The 13,979-nt window shown below is 38.6% G+C and overlaps 1 protein-coding gene across 1 annotated transcript in view; it reads left to right on the forward strand.

The window, feature by feature from the left end:
* Positions 1-13,979, forward strand: part of LOC131184314 (hydrocephalus-inducing protein homolog) — an 88,363-nt gene that overhangs the window by 54,849 nt on the left and 19,535 nt on the right. Inside the window, exons 16-17 of the mRNA XM_058155452.1 lie at positions 121-271; positions 2,023-2,217. Coding sequence (XP_058011435.1) covers positions 121-271; positions 2,023-2,217 — 346 coding nt within the window. The remainder of the gene's footprint in view (positions 1-120; positions 272-2,022; positions 2,218-13,979) is intronic.

The raw sequence follows: 13,979 nt of genomic DNA on the forward strand, positions 1-13,979 counted from the left end.
TAAGAAAAAAAATTGAGGTGGATGAGGTATTTCAGAATAAATCCTCAGCTGGAATCTGTTCTGAGAGTGCCATGCCTGAATGCCAGAAAGTCTTTATGGTTTGCCCTGTCTTGACTACAGATTTTGCGGATGCTGAAGGGCTATGATAACCACCATATCCTTCTGCTGCCTCCTCGCATGCCTGGGGAGAAGCTGCCTCTCGAGGTGCTGGAATATTTTGAGGAACAAAAGAAGATTCAAGGCGACCAGGAAGGATTGAATCTGGATAATGGTGAGGGGGGGGCGTGGCTGGTGGGTCTGTGGCACTGCAGCCAGCAAGGAGCAGTGTGGTTCTGCTCTGGCCTTTCATCTTTTATTAAAGAAACTCTCTGGGGCTCTAACTTTCTACCTCAGAAGAGAAGTCTAGTGATGGTCTCTGTTAATGTCAGGAAAAAGGATAAAGAGACAGAAATGGCCTGCTTCACACAGATTCATTTCATTTAGCCATTGGGACAGAATATCTCCTGCAAGAACTTGTGTCACAGAAGAAAGGTTGCTGCTCAGTTGACTTCCTTCCTTTTGAATATGGAACAAATTTTCTGACTCTTCCTGGAGGAGCAATGTAGATGTAAGAGAAAGGGAAAGGTTTCCCTGCCCAGTTGTGTCCAACTATAAGCTCATCTCTGTTTCTTGCCCAAGGAGTCGGTATTGCCCAAAGACCCTTTCTGTGGTCATGTTGCTGGCATGACTATATGCCAAGGCACACAGAAGGCTGTTACCTTCCAACATGATACCTAATACTTTGCTCAAATGTGTATACTTTCAAGCTGCTAGGTAGGCAGAACTGGGGCTAGTAACAGGAGCTCACTGGGGTCTTGAACCCTGGGATGTCTGTTTGTCAGCTGACAAGCTCAGCATCTTTAACCACTGAGCCATCATACCCCCTCATGATTTAGGTATATCTTCACATTAATCATTTAGATCAGGGGTGTCAAACTCGCTGCCCGTGGGCTGGATGTGTTAGGCACTGGCCATGGGCATCCCTGGTTTAACGAAGGGGGGAAGTTGTGATACGTCACGTGATGACAACGTGTCATCGTGAGTTTGACATCCCTGATTTAGATTAATATAAACAAATGCAGAAGTAGAAACAAATCCTTTGAGTAGAAGTAGTTGGGTCATGGAGACAGTATGGTCCTTGAAGCATCCTCCATGCAAATGAAACTACTTAAATGATTGAGCAGACTAAATCCAGTTTCCCTTTGGCAACCAGGAGCAATGGCTGCTTGGGGAGAGGCCAGTTGGAGGGTTGGTGCTCTGAGCTTGGCTAATTCCAGCCACAACACTAACAGAACAAGCCAGCTGAAGGTGGAAGCTGGGTGCACTGCCTGCAGCCAAGGAGAGGTTGCCCCACCATATCTTCATGCATGGAAACCACGTGCTTCTTGCTTGGGGCTGTTGACACAGAAAGCCTCCCATATTTGCAATCCCAGAGGCAAAGTGAAGTGAAGCCAGGGAGGCCCAATCGTGCTGGGCATTTTTCACCCTCACGCAGTTGGAGCAGAGGCTGAAGAGCCAGGCTTTGAAAGTGGGAGACTCAGTCCTGCCCTTTCTTAGGCATGGCAGCCGGTCAGGGGTGAAATGCTACCGGTTCGCTCCGGTTCAAGCAAACCGGCAGTGATAAAAGATCGGCACCGCGTGATCATCTGCACCTTTTTTTGTTTACTTTGTTAAAGCATTTTTTTACTACAAGTTTGGGTAGGTAATAAAAATGCTTTAAAAAGTTAAAAAAAAGGATCCGATGATCCCTAATGGAGACATATATAAATGCAGCCACAGTGTCTGTTCTGAGCCTATCTATGTTAGACACAAAACCACAAAGCAGCCCTTGAAGAGGCAGGGAGCAGACCTGCCAGAGGCCTCTCCTGTGGCAGAAAGAGTTACTCTCAACACACTGCTATGTTTTGCTCTAGAATGCTCTGTTGGAAGCATTCTTACCCATCTGGTGTGCATGGCATCCTTCCTGTTTTTGTTCCCGGACAGAGGAAGAAGAAAGCACTCACTTTTCTGAACATGGAATGAAGCCTCACCCTTCGGTTGTGCAAGCAGCAGCCATGGGGGCCTCTGCTCTTCCTTCTCTGTCACTCATGGACAATAACCGGACACTCCAGGCAGAATCCAAAATTGATCAGGAGGAAGAAGAGGAAGAAGACGGAACTGAAAAAGGTCAAATGCAAGGTGAGTGCGTTCTTAGCTTTTAGATACAGGTGCAGTAAAAAGGATGCCAATAGGAACGAACATGGTTGCTTGCTTCCTCTATTTTACTGGTAGCTTCATGAGTGAGAAAAACAATTATTACTTTTCACATGTTATAAGTTATTTAAGATCGGCAAAGAACTTGACAGGAATTAGAATGTTCTGGGCAAAGGTGTCCTGCTTCAGACTTCCATCACACGCACTCAATATGGTTGTTCTGGAGACTGTCAGTTTTACTTCAAGGCTGAAGAGTTAACAATGAACAACAGGATGTAAACAAAGCACAGCTGGCTTTGAAATGTGAATGTGCAGAAGAATTGTCCAAAGCCAATCCAGGGTTCCAAGAGCATGGTCAATATGGTCAGCCACTCCAGAGGTTCAAAGTTTTTGGTTTTTTTTTACAAACAGGAACATCACACAAAAGCTGGAATCAGATGTTTCCAGCAAAGAGAGTGTGGTCAGAGCTGCTTCTTAAAGAAGGCTGCAGCCAGTTGTTCACGATCAAGAGATTTGCTTCCTTTCTTGGCAGGGGACCTTATAGACCTTTGCTGCTCTCCTTCCTTCTCTACCTGTGCAGGGGCCAGGAGGCTTTACGACATGCTCATCTGACTTCTGCACAGGCTAAGGCAGTGCCTGTGTTTGAGTAGCTGTTGTGGCCTGCCAGTGGAGCTGAGCAGCAGACTCAGACAGTGAGGAATTTCAGGAGGAGCATGGGCCAGTCCTGGGGAAGTGTCTGATGAGTGCTCTCCATCAGAGGCAGAGATAGGGCCAGGGCCACCCGACAGTTATCAGCTACCTTCAGAGTGGGAGATAAGTGGGACAGTAGAACAGCTGGAGCCTGTTACTGATGTGCACATGCGCAGAGCTGTCAGGAGAAGGGAACAATTAAGGAACAGGGGTCGACTCTGGAGTAAAGGCACAAGTGCATGCTGAATGACCCCTCCCATTTATTTATTTATTTATTTTGTCACAACAATATATGTAGGTATCATACAAAAGATTATATAGTAATATAAACACTTATATGAGTAAATATAAGGAGGTATAAGCATATATATATAGAGGAAGAAGAAAAGAAAAATAGGACAGGAACGGTAGGCACGTTTGTGCGCTTATGCACGCCCCTTATGGTCCCCTTAGGAATGGGGTGAGGTCAATAGTAGAAAGTTTTTGGTTAAAGCTTTTAGGATTATGAGAAGAGGCCACAGAGTCAGGTAAAGTATTCCAAGCACTGATGATTCTGTTACAGAAGTCATGTTTTCTGCAATCTAGATTAAAGGGGTTGACATTAAGTTTAAATCTATCAGTTGCTCTAGTATTATTGCAATTAAAGCTGAAGTAGTCTTTGACAGGAAGGACATTACAATAGATGATTCTGTGAGTTAAACTTAGGTCTTGTCGAAGGCGACGGAGTTCCAAGTTTTCTAAGCCTAGGATTTCAAGTCTGGTGGAATAGGGTATTTTATTGTTTTCAGAGGAATGGAGAACTCTTCTTGTAAAATATTTCTGGACACGTTCAATTGTATTGATGTCAGAGATGAGGTGAGGGTTCCAAACAGGCGAGCTGTATTCCAGAATTGGTCTAGCAAATGTTTTATATGCTCTGGTTAGAAGTGTGGTGTTTTTCGAAAAGAAGCTACGCAAGATTAGGTTTACAACTCTTAGAGCTTTAGGGGAGTGGGGTTTGCAGGAGACAATTAGTTCGTTTATTATTGTGAAGATTTGTTTATCTGAGTTCTTGCCTCACAGAGACTCCTTGCTAAGTATTTCATTGTACAGCATTGTGCCTGGAAGCTATCAGCCTGGCAACTATCCAAGGATTGATAAGGTCTGTTGTTGCAATTAAACCTTGAAAGGCTTATTGCCAGGACTTAGCTGGATGTGAATGCAAGGAATTCACATTAGCCAAATAAAAAGGGTTTTTTGGGGGGACAAGGAGTCTGTTTCATGATTCTGTTAAGTCTAGGTCAGAACAATAGCCTCCGTTGATTCCTAAGTGTGTCTTTCGCCAGGCTGACATTCTACCGGCTCAGCTGAAGCAGCTTCTTTTAAGATCAGATTCAGAATCTAACCCTGAGCCTGGCCATGACAAAAGCTGCCTTTAAGCATGTGGTGCCTACTGTGGAAGACTTTTTCTTCATTTGTTTATGAGCTAAAATAACCATCCCCTCCTGGAGGCCTTAATTGAATTGAATAGGAGCAAATGAAGAATATTGAACCTGGGCAGAAAAATATACCTGAAGTCAGTATCTGCTTTCTATTCTATTCTTTTTTATTAATCTAATTCACTTTGTTTCTGAATGCTGGATTAACCTTTCTAAACTTAGTTTGATAATTGATGGCTAAATTTTTTATTTTATTTATCACATTTACTTGCCACCCATCTCCTGGTTCAGCTGACATATTGCTCAAATTGCTCTACTAGCTGGATACCCGTGCTTCGCTATGAAACTATGTGATCGGGCTTGATAAATCGACACTTACAGCTTGAAAATTAATTAGTAGTTACGATTGGATTCTCCTCTCCCCTTCTCTCCTTCAGCCTTTCCCCACAGAAGCCTCCCCTTAGCATCAGAGCGTGTTCATCATAATATAGGACAGTGATAGCTAACCTTTTACGTCACTGTGTGCCGGTCTGCATGCCAGAAAACACACACACACACACACACACACATATATATATATATGTTTTCTGAGGTTTTCGCGGGTGTTTGTATGTAGGTCTTTGGTTATTCGGGTTTTCTCCCGCGTAAAATTGGAAGTGTCTTGGCGACGTTTCGACGAAGTCTCATTCGTCATCTTCAGGCTTCAGCTTCGTGCTTCTGGGAGCAATGTGTGATTGCAGCTCTTTCTTCCTTTTTAACTGCTAGTGGGGGTTTGAACTGATTGGGTGGGAGCTTGGCTGTGATCTGATTGGATGGGGGTTTTTTTGTGTTCTGATTGGATGAGTTGCAGGGGGATTTGAGCTGGTGAGCTGCACTGCTGCTGTTTGGCTTCGTGTTCGTGGTCGTGCTACATCTTCATAGTGGGTGTCTGTCTGCTGCATGTATGGATTGGAGGGGTTTGAAATGGCTAATGTTGCAGCTGTGGTCTGGCTTCTGGTCCTTGGTCGTGCTTCCTGATCAGTGTGGGTTTGGGTCTGCTTTCTGGGTGGATGTGTGATGGTGACATCCTGTGTGGATCTCGTGAGTGTGGGTCTGGTGTCATTCCTCGTGTTAGGGGCTCGTTTGTCAATAAGGGCGGTTTCCAAATGGCTGGTAGCGGGAGGTATCATCTCGTTTGTTCATGCTGTGTGGGCGTTTTCTATCTCGATGGCTTCTCTGATTATTCTGTTGTTAAAGTGTTCAGTTTTGGCGATAGTTCTGGTCTTTTTAAAGTCAATATCGTGTCCTGTGGCTTTAAGGTGTTGGACCAGGGAAGAAGTTGGTTCCTCTTTTTTGACTGAGTACTTGTGTTCTTCAATGTGTGCACTTATTCTTCTGTTGGTTTGTCCGATGTATGTGGTGGGGCAGGCGGTGCATGGGATTTCATATACTCCTTGATTTTCTAACTCAATTTTGTCTTTGGGGTTTCTTAGGATGGTGGATATTTTTTGGTTTGTGCAGAATGCTGCCTTGATGTTATGTTTGTGGAGGATCTTGCTGATTCTGTCTGTGGTGCCTTTTATATATGGGAGGAGGGCTGTGCCGTTTTCTTGTTCTCTGTCTTGGATTTTAGTGGGGGGTTCTTTTTGGATTAGTTTGGTAATCTTATTTCTCTGGAATCCATTGGATATTAGTACGTTTATGAGAGTGTGTAGTTCGGTTTTTAGGTGTTGTTCGTCAGCTAAGCGTTTTGTTCTAGAGATGAGTGTCTTGGCTACGGAGTTGATCTGTGCTGGGTGGTGGTGTGAGATAGCGTTTTGTGTGTGTTTTCTTCTGGTAGATGGTGTGTCCTAGGGAGCCATTGGGTTTCTTGTAGACTAAGACATCTAGGAAGGGAAATTGGTTGTTAACTTCTGTTTCCATGGTGAACTGTATTTTGGGGTGTAGGCTGTAGAGATGTGTGAGGAAGTTGTCCAGTTTCTCCTTTCCATGTGGCCAAATTATGAAAGTGTCATCTATGTATCTAAGCCAGAGTTTGGGTTTGAGTTCAGATTTATCTAAAGCGTTGGTTTCAAAGTATTCCATGTATAGGTTTGTGATGACAGGCGAGAGGGATGATCCCATGGGTGCTCCTTCTATCTGTTTGTATCTTTGTCCATTGTGGATGAAGTATGTGTTGGTTAGGCAGTGGTTGGTTAGATCTAGAATGTGTTTTGGGGGGTTGCATTTGTTTTGGATAGCTGTCAAGGCTTCTTTGATTGGCACTTTGGTGTAGCGAGATATGACACCGAAGCTCACGAGTAGGCCACTGGGTTGTAGGTTTTGTTTCTTTATGATCTCTATGAACTGGAATGAGTTTTTTACGTGTGAGGTGATGGATTCTGCATAGGGCTGTAGTTGTTTGGCAAGGAATTTGGCGAGATTTTGTAGAGGTGAGCCTATGGAGCTGACTATGGGTCTGAGTGGGGGTTCCTTCTTTGTGTATCTTGGGAGACCATAAAGCTTGGGGCATCTGGATGATTTCTCTCTGGGAATGATTCTTTGTTGGATTTCTTCGCTGATGGGGGAGGCTTTTATTTTGGATCTAGTGGTTTTTTTCTAGGTAGGTGGTGGGGTCTGTTTTTAGAGGTTTGTAAGCAGGGTCTTGGGAATAGGTTGGATAGTTTGGATTGGTAGTCAGATGTGTTCATCACCACTGTGGCGTTGCCATTGTCTGCTGGGAGAATGATTAAGTTATTGTCTTTCCTCAAGTTGGTGAGTGCTTTTTGTTCTTCTTTGTGTAAGTTGCTTCTGGGTGGGTTGCTGGAGCAGAGGATGTTGGTGATTTCAAGTCTGATTTTATTGGCTTCATCTGGGTTGATTTTGGTCAGGCTGGTTTCAACTCCGCATATAATGGTTTCAGTGGGGATGTATTTGGGAGTGATTGCAAAGTTGAATCCTTTGGAAAGGACATCGGTTTCAGCTCTGGTGAGGATCCTATCTGAGATGTTATGCACTGTTTGTTTCATGTGTGGCTGTGAGGGTGGAGGGGTTTGTTTCTGGCATTCTTGTAGTCTTCGGAGTTTGTTGGTGTGTGTGTCTGTCTTGAGGGTGGTCTGTGTTTCGGCTCTCCAGATGGCGAGTTGTTTGGATTTGTCCCAAAGTGCAGGGTGGATCTTGTTGCTGAGTTTGAGGTGAAGTTGAGGAGATCTTTGTTGATTTGATCTAGGAGGAATCTTTTTGTGTGAAATTCATTTCTGATTAGGGCCAATTCTGTTCTTTTTAGGATGCGTTTGGCGGCTGCAGAATTGGAGTGGAATTTCAATTGGAAGCATGTGGGGATTAAATTATGATCTCGGCAGTTTCGTAGGAATGCAAGGTCACATAAAATGGAAGCTCTTTGGACTTCTAGTTTTTCATAGGTCCTGGTCAGATGGTGGATTTCCTCCCCGTAGAGGTGCAATATTTGTTTTCTGAGGTTTTTGCGGGTGTTTGTATGTAGGTCTTTGGTTATTCGGGTTTTCTCCCGCGTAAAATTGGAAGTGTCTTGGCGACATTTCGAAGAAGACCCAAACCCACACTGATCAGGAAGCATGACCAAGGACCAGAAGCCAGACCGCAGCTGCAACATTAGCCATTTCAAACCCCTCCAATCCATACATGCAGCAGACAGACACCCACTATGAAGATGTAGCACGACCATGAACACGAAACCAAACAGCAGCAGTGCAGCTCACCAGCTCAAATCCCCCTGCAACTCAGACTAATCTGAGCACAACCAAGCCCCCACCAACACAGGACACACCCCCATCCAATCAGAGCACAGCCAAGCTCCCACCCAATCAGTTCAAACCCCCACTAGCAGTTAAAAAGGAAGAAAGAGCTGCAATCACACATTGCTCCCAGAAGCAAGAAGCTGAAGCCTGAAGATGACGAATGAGACTTCGTCGAAACGTCGCCAAGACACTTCCAATTTTACGCGGGAGAAAACCCGAATAACCAAAGACATATATATATATATATATATATATATATATATATATATATATATATATATATATACACACACACACATATGCAATGGTCCTTTCTGTAGACTTTAGTTCAGCATTCAATACCATCATTCCAGACATTCTTCTAACTAAGCTAAACCAGCTACAGGTACCGGAACAGACTTGTAAGTGGATCACAAACTTCCTAACAAACAGGAAGCAGCAGGTGAAGCTAAGCAAGATCACATCAAATACCTGTACAATTAGCACAGGGCCCCCCCAAGGCTGTGTGCTCTCCCCACTTCTCTTCTCTCTCTATACCAATGACTTCATCTCCAATGATCCATCTGTTAAGCTACTGAAGTTCGCAGATGACACAACAGTGATCGGTCTCATTCGAGACAATGACGAATCCGCATATAGACGAGAGGTCGAACGACTAGCCATGTGGTGCAACCAAAACAATCTGGAACTGAACACACTCAAAACCGTAGAAATGGTGGTAAACTTTAGGAGAAACCCTTCCATACTTCCACCTCTCACAATACTTGACAACACAGTATCAACAGTAGAAACCTTCAAATTTCTAGGTTCTATCATATCGCAAGATCTCAAATGGACAGCTAACATCAAAAACATCATTAAAAAAGGAAAACAAAGAATGTTCTTTCTGTGCCAACTCAGTAAGCTCAAACTGCCCAAGGAGCTGCTGATCCAATTCTACAGAGGAATTATTGAGTCTGTCATTTGCACCTCTATAACTGTCTGGTTCGGTTCTGCAACCCAACAAGAAAAACACAGACTTCAGAGGATAATTAGAACTGCAGAAAAAATAATTGCTACCAACCTGCCTTCCATTGAGGACCTGTATACTGCACGAATCAAGAAGAGGGCCGTGAAAATATTTGCAGATCACTCGCATCCTGGACATAAACTGTTTCAACTCCTACCCTCAAAACGATGCTATAGAGCACTGCACACCAGAACAACTAGACACAAGAACAGTTTTTTCCCGAAGGCCATCACTCTGCTAAACATAGGGCCGGAGTGATGCTAAACATCACTCTGCTAAGCATAGGGCCGGGTTACTTACGGGACCGCCTGCTGCTACCAAATACCTCTCACCGACCCGTGCGCTCTCACAGAGAGGGACTCCTCAGGGTGCCGTCGGCGCGACAATGTCGTCTGGCGACACCCAGGGGACGGGCCTTCTCTGGGGGGGCCCCCGCCCTCTGGAACGAGCTCCCCCCAGGACTTCGTCAACTTCCGGACCTCCGAACCTTTCGCCGCGAGCTCAAAACTTACTTATTTATCTGCGCTGGACTGGGTTAGTTTTTTAAGTTATGGGTTTTTAAATGGGTTTTACTTCCAAATTTTAATTATGGCCAATTTAAATAAGTTTTTTATTAGTATTTTAATTGTATGTATTGTGCATTTTACTTGGCTGTGAACCGCCCTGAGTCCTTCGGGAGAAGGGCGGTATACAAATTTAAATAATAAATAAATAAATAAATAAAATAATTCCCTCAACACTGTCAGACTATTTACTGAATCTGCACTACTATTAATCATTTCATAGTTCCCATCACCAATCTCTTTCCACTTATGACTGTATGACTATAACTTGTTGCTGGCAATCCTTATGATTTATATTGATATATTGACCATCAATTGTGTTGTAAATGTTGTACCTTGATGAATGTATCTTTTCTTTTATGTACACTGAGAGCATATGCACCAAGACAAATTCCTTGTGTGTCCAATCACACTTGGCCAATAAACTTCTATTCTATTCTATTCTATTCTATTCTATTCTATTCTATTCTATTCTATTCTATTCTATTCTATTCTATTCTATTCTATTCTATTCTATTCTATTCTATTCTATTCTATTCTATTCTATTCTATTCTATTCTATTCTATTCTATTCTATTCTATTCTATTCTATTCTATTCTATTCTATTCTATTCTATTCTATTCTATTCTATTCTATTCTATTCTATTCTATTCTATTCTATTCTATTCTATTCTATTCTATTCTATTCTATTCTATTCTATTCTATTCTATTCTATTCTATTCTATTCTATTCTATTCTATTCTATTCTATTCTATTCTATTCTATTCTATTCTATTCTATTCTATTCTATTCTATTCTATTCTATTCTATTCTATTCTATTCTATTCTATTCTATTCTATTCTATTCTATTCTATTCTATTCTATTCTATTCTATTCTATTCTATTCTATTCTATTCTATTCTATTCTATTCTATTCTATTCTATTCTATTCTATTCTATTCTATTCTATTCTATTCTATTCTATTCTATTCTATTCTATTCTATTCTATTCTATTCTATTCTATTCTATTCTATTCTATTCTATTCTATTCTATTCTATTCTATTCTATTCTATTCTATTCTATTCTATTCTATTCTATTCTATTCTATTCTATTCTATTCTATTCTATTCTATTCTATTCTATTCTATTCTATTCTATTCTATTCTATTCTATTCTATTCTATTCTATTCTATTCTATTCTATTCTATTCTATTCTATTCTATTCTATTCTATTCTATTCTATTCTATTCTATTCTATTCTATTCTATTCTATTCTATTCTATTCTATTCTATTCTATTCTATTCTATTCTATTCTATTCTATTCTATTCTATTCTATTCTATTCTATTCTATTCTATTCTATTCTATTCTATTCTATTCTATTCTATTCTATTCTATTCTATTCTATTCTATTCTATTCTATTCTATTCTATTCTATTCTATTCTATTCTATTCTATTCTATTCTATTCTATTCTATTCTATTCTATTCTATTCTATTCTATTCTATTCTATTCTATTCTATTCTATTCTATTCTATTCTATTCTATTCTATTCTATTCTATTCTATTCTATTCTATTCTATTCTATTCTATTCTATTCTATTCTATTCTATTCTATTCTATTCTATTCTATTCTATTCTATTCTATTCTATTCTATTCTATTCTATTCTATTCTATTCTATTCTATTCTATTCTATTCTATTCTATTCTATTCTATTCTATTCTATTCTATTCTATTCTATTCTATTCTATTCTATTCTATTCTATTCTATTCTATTCTATTCTATTCTATTCTATTCTATTCTATTCTATTCTATTCTATTCTATTCTATTCTATTCTATTCTATTCTATTCTATTCTATTCTATTCTATTCTATTCTATTCTATTCTATTCTATTCTATTCTATTCTATTCTATTCTATTCTATTCTATTCTATTCTATTCTATTCTATTCTATTCTATTCTATTCTATTCTATTCTATTCTATTCTATTCTATTCTATTCTATTCTATTCTATTCTATTCTATTCTATTCTATTCTATTCTATTCTATTCTATTCTATTCTATTCTATTCTATTCTATTCTATTCTATTCTATTCTATTCTATTCTATTCTATTCTATTCTATTCTATTCTATTCTATTCTATTCTATTCTATTCTATTCTATTCTATTCTATTCTATTCTATTCTATTCTATTCTATTCTATTCTATTCTATTCTATTCTATTCTATTCTATTCTATTCTATTCTATTCTATTCTATTCTATTCTATTCTATTCTATTCTATTCTATTCTATTCTATTCTATTCTATTCTATTCTATTCTATTCTATTCTATTCTATTCTATTCTATTCTATTCTATTCTATTCTATTCTATTCTATTCTATTCTATTCTATTCTATTCTATTCTATTCTATTCTATTCTATTCTATTCTATTCTATTCTATTCTATTCTATTCTATTCTATTCTATTCTATTCTATTCTATTCTATTCTATTCTATTCTATTCTATTCTATTCTATTCTATTCTATTCTATTCTATTCTATTCTATTCTATTCTATTCTATTCTATTCTATTCTATTCTATTCTATTCTATTCTATTCTATTCTATTCTATTCTATTCTATTCTATTCTATTCTATTCTATTCTATTCTATTCTATTCTATTCTATTCTATTCTATTCTATTCTATTCTATTCTATTCTATTCTATTCTATTCTATTCTATTCTATTCTATTCTATTCTATTCTATGGTGCCCCCTCTATCACCCGCACGGCCTCATTCTGGACTAGCTGGAGCCTCCTGGTGCTCCTCAAGGGGAGCTCCATGTAGACAGCATTGCAATAGTCCAGGCGGGAAGTGACGAGGGCATGAGTGACCGTGCGTAAGGAGTCCCTGTCAAGGAAGGGGCGCAACTGGCGAATCAGGTGAACCTGATAAAATGCTCCCCTGGCGACGGCCGTCCAGTGTTCTTCTAAAGACAGCCGATCGTCCAGGAGAACACCTAAGTTGTGCACGCCTCCCCTGGGGGTCAGTACTTCCTCCCCAACAGTCAGCGATAGTGTAAGCTGACTGTACCGGGACGCCGGAACCCATAGCCCCTCAGTCTTGGAGGGGTTGAGCTGGAGCCTGTTCCTCCCCATCCAGACCCGCACGGCCTCAAGACACCGGCCCATCACCTCAACGGCTTTACATTTGTTTTTACTTCTTTTCTAATATGTACCACAACTCCTCTTTTTTTCTCTCTGCCAATGCTGCATACAGGTTCCTCAACTTATTATATTCAAAATATTTCTGGTCTTGTTTTTTAATGTGCGCTTCTTGGAGGCATATGATATCTACATTTTGCTTCGTTAATTTTGTAAGTATTTTTTTTCCTTTTCACCTGGTCATCAATCCATTTACATTTATTGATAGTAATTTAGTTTATTTCTCTATTTTCTTAATTATCTGCTGGTCTCTGGTTTCTATTTGTTCTTGTAATTCTTTGTGCTCTAGTCCTATTACCCCTTTCTTCATCTTGGTTCCCCTTCTTTATCTTGCTTCTTTCTTCCACATCTTCATCCCCAGATTCTTGACTCTGTTCTTCTAAACTGGATGTTTCCAATCTCTCTTTACTACTAGAATCTTCCTCCATCCTCATCAGTTGGTCATATTGTTAAGTTCGGGAAGTAACGAGGCTGGAGACCAGGGTAGTGACAACAGCTCTTTAATATAGGGTGAACCCAGCAACAGGCTGGGGCAAAAACCTCTCCTTTTATATAGTTCTGTTGAGGTTTCCAATCAGCAACGTGCTGATTTCCGCTCAAATATTTAAAGGCACAACTGTTAATACATAACACTCCTCCTCCCAGAAAACACTTGGTCTTATTTACATATTTATTTATTTATTTATTTATTTATTTATTTATTTATTTATTTATTTATTTATTTATTTATTTATTTATTTATTTATTTATTTATTTATTTATTTATTTATTTATTTATTTATTTATTTATTTATTTATTTATTTATTTATTTATTTATTTATTTATTTATTTATTTATTTATTTATTTATTTATTTATTTATTTATTTATTTATTTATTTATTTATTTATTTATTTATTTATTTATTTATTTATTTATTTATTTATTTATTTATTTATTTATTTATTTATTTATTTATTTATTTATTTATTTATTTATTTATTTATTTATTTATTTATTTATTTATTTATTTATTTATTTATTTATTTATTTATTTATTTATTTATTTATTTATTTATTTATTTATTTATTTATTTATTTATTTATTTATTTATTTATTTATTTATTTATTTATTTATTTATTTATTTATTTATTTAT

This window comes from Ahaetulla prasina, chromosome 12, assembly GCF_028640845.1.
Source record: "Ahaetulla prasina isolate Xishuangbanna chromosome 12, ASM2864084v1, whole genome shotgun sequence".
Lineage (NCBI taxonomy): Eukaryota > Metazoa > Chordata > Lepidosauria > Squamata > Colubridae > Ahaetulla > Ahaetulla prasina.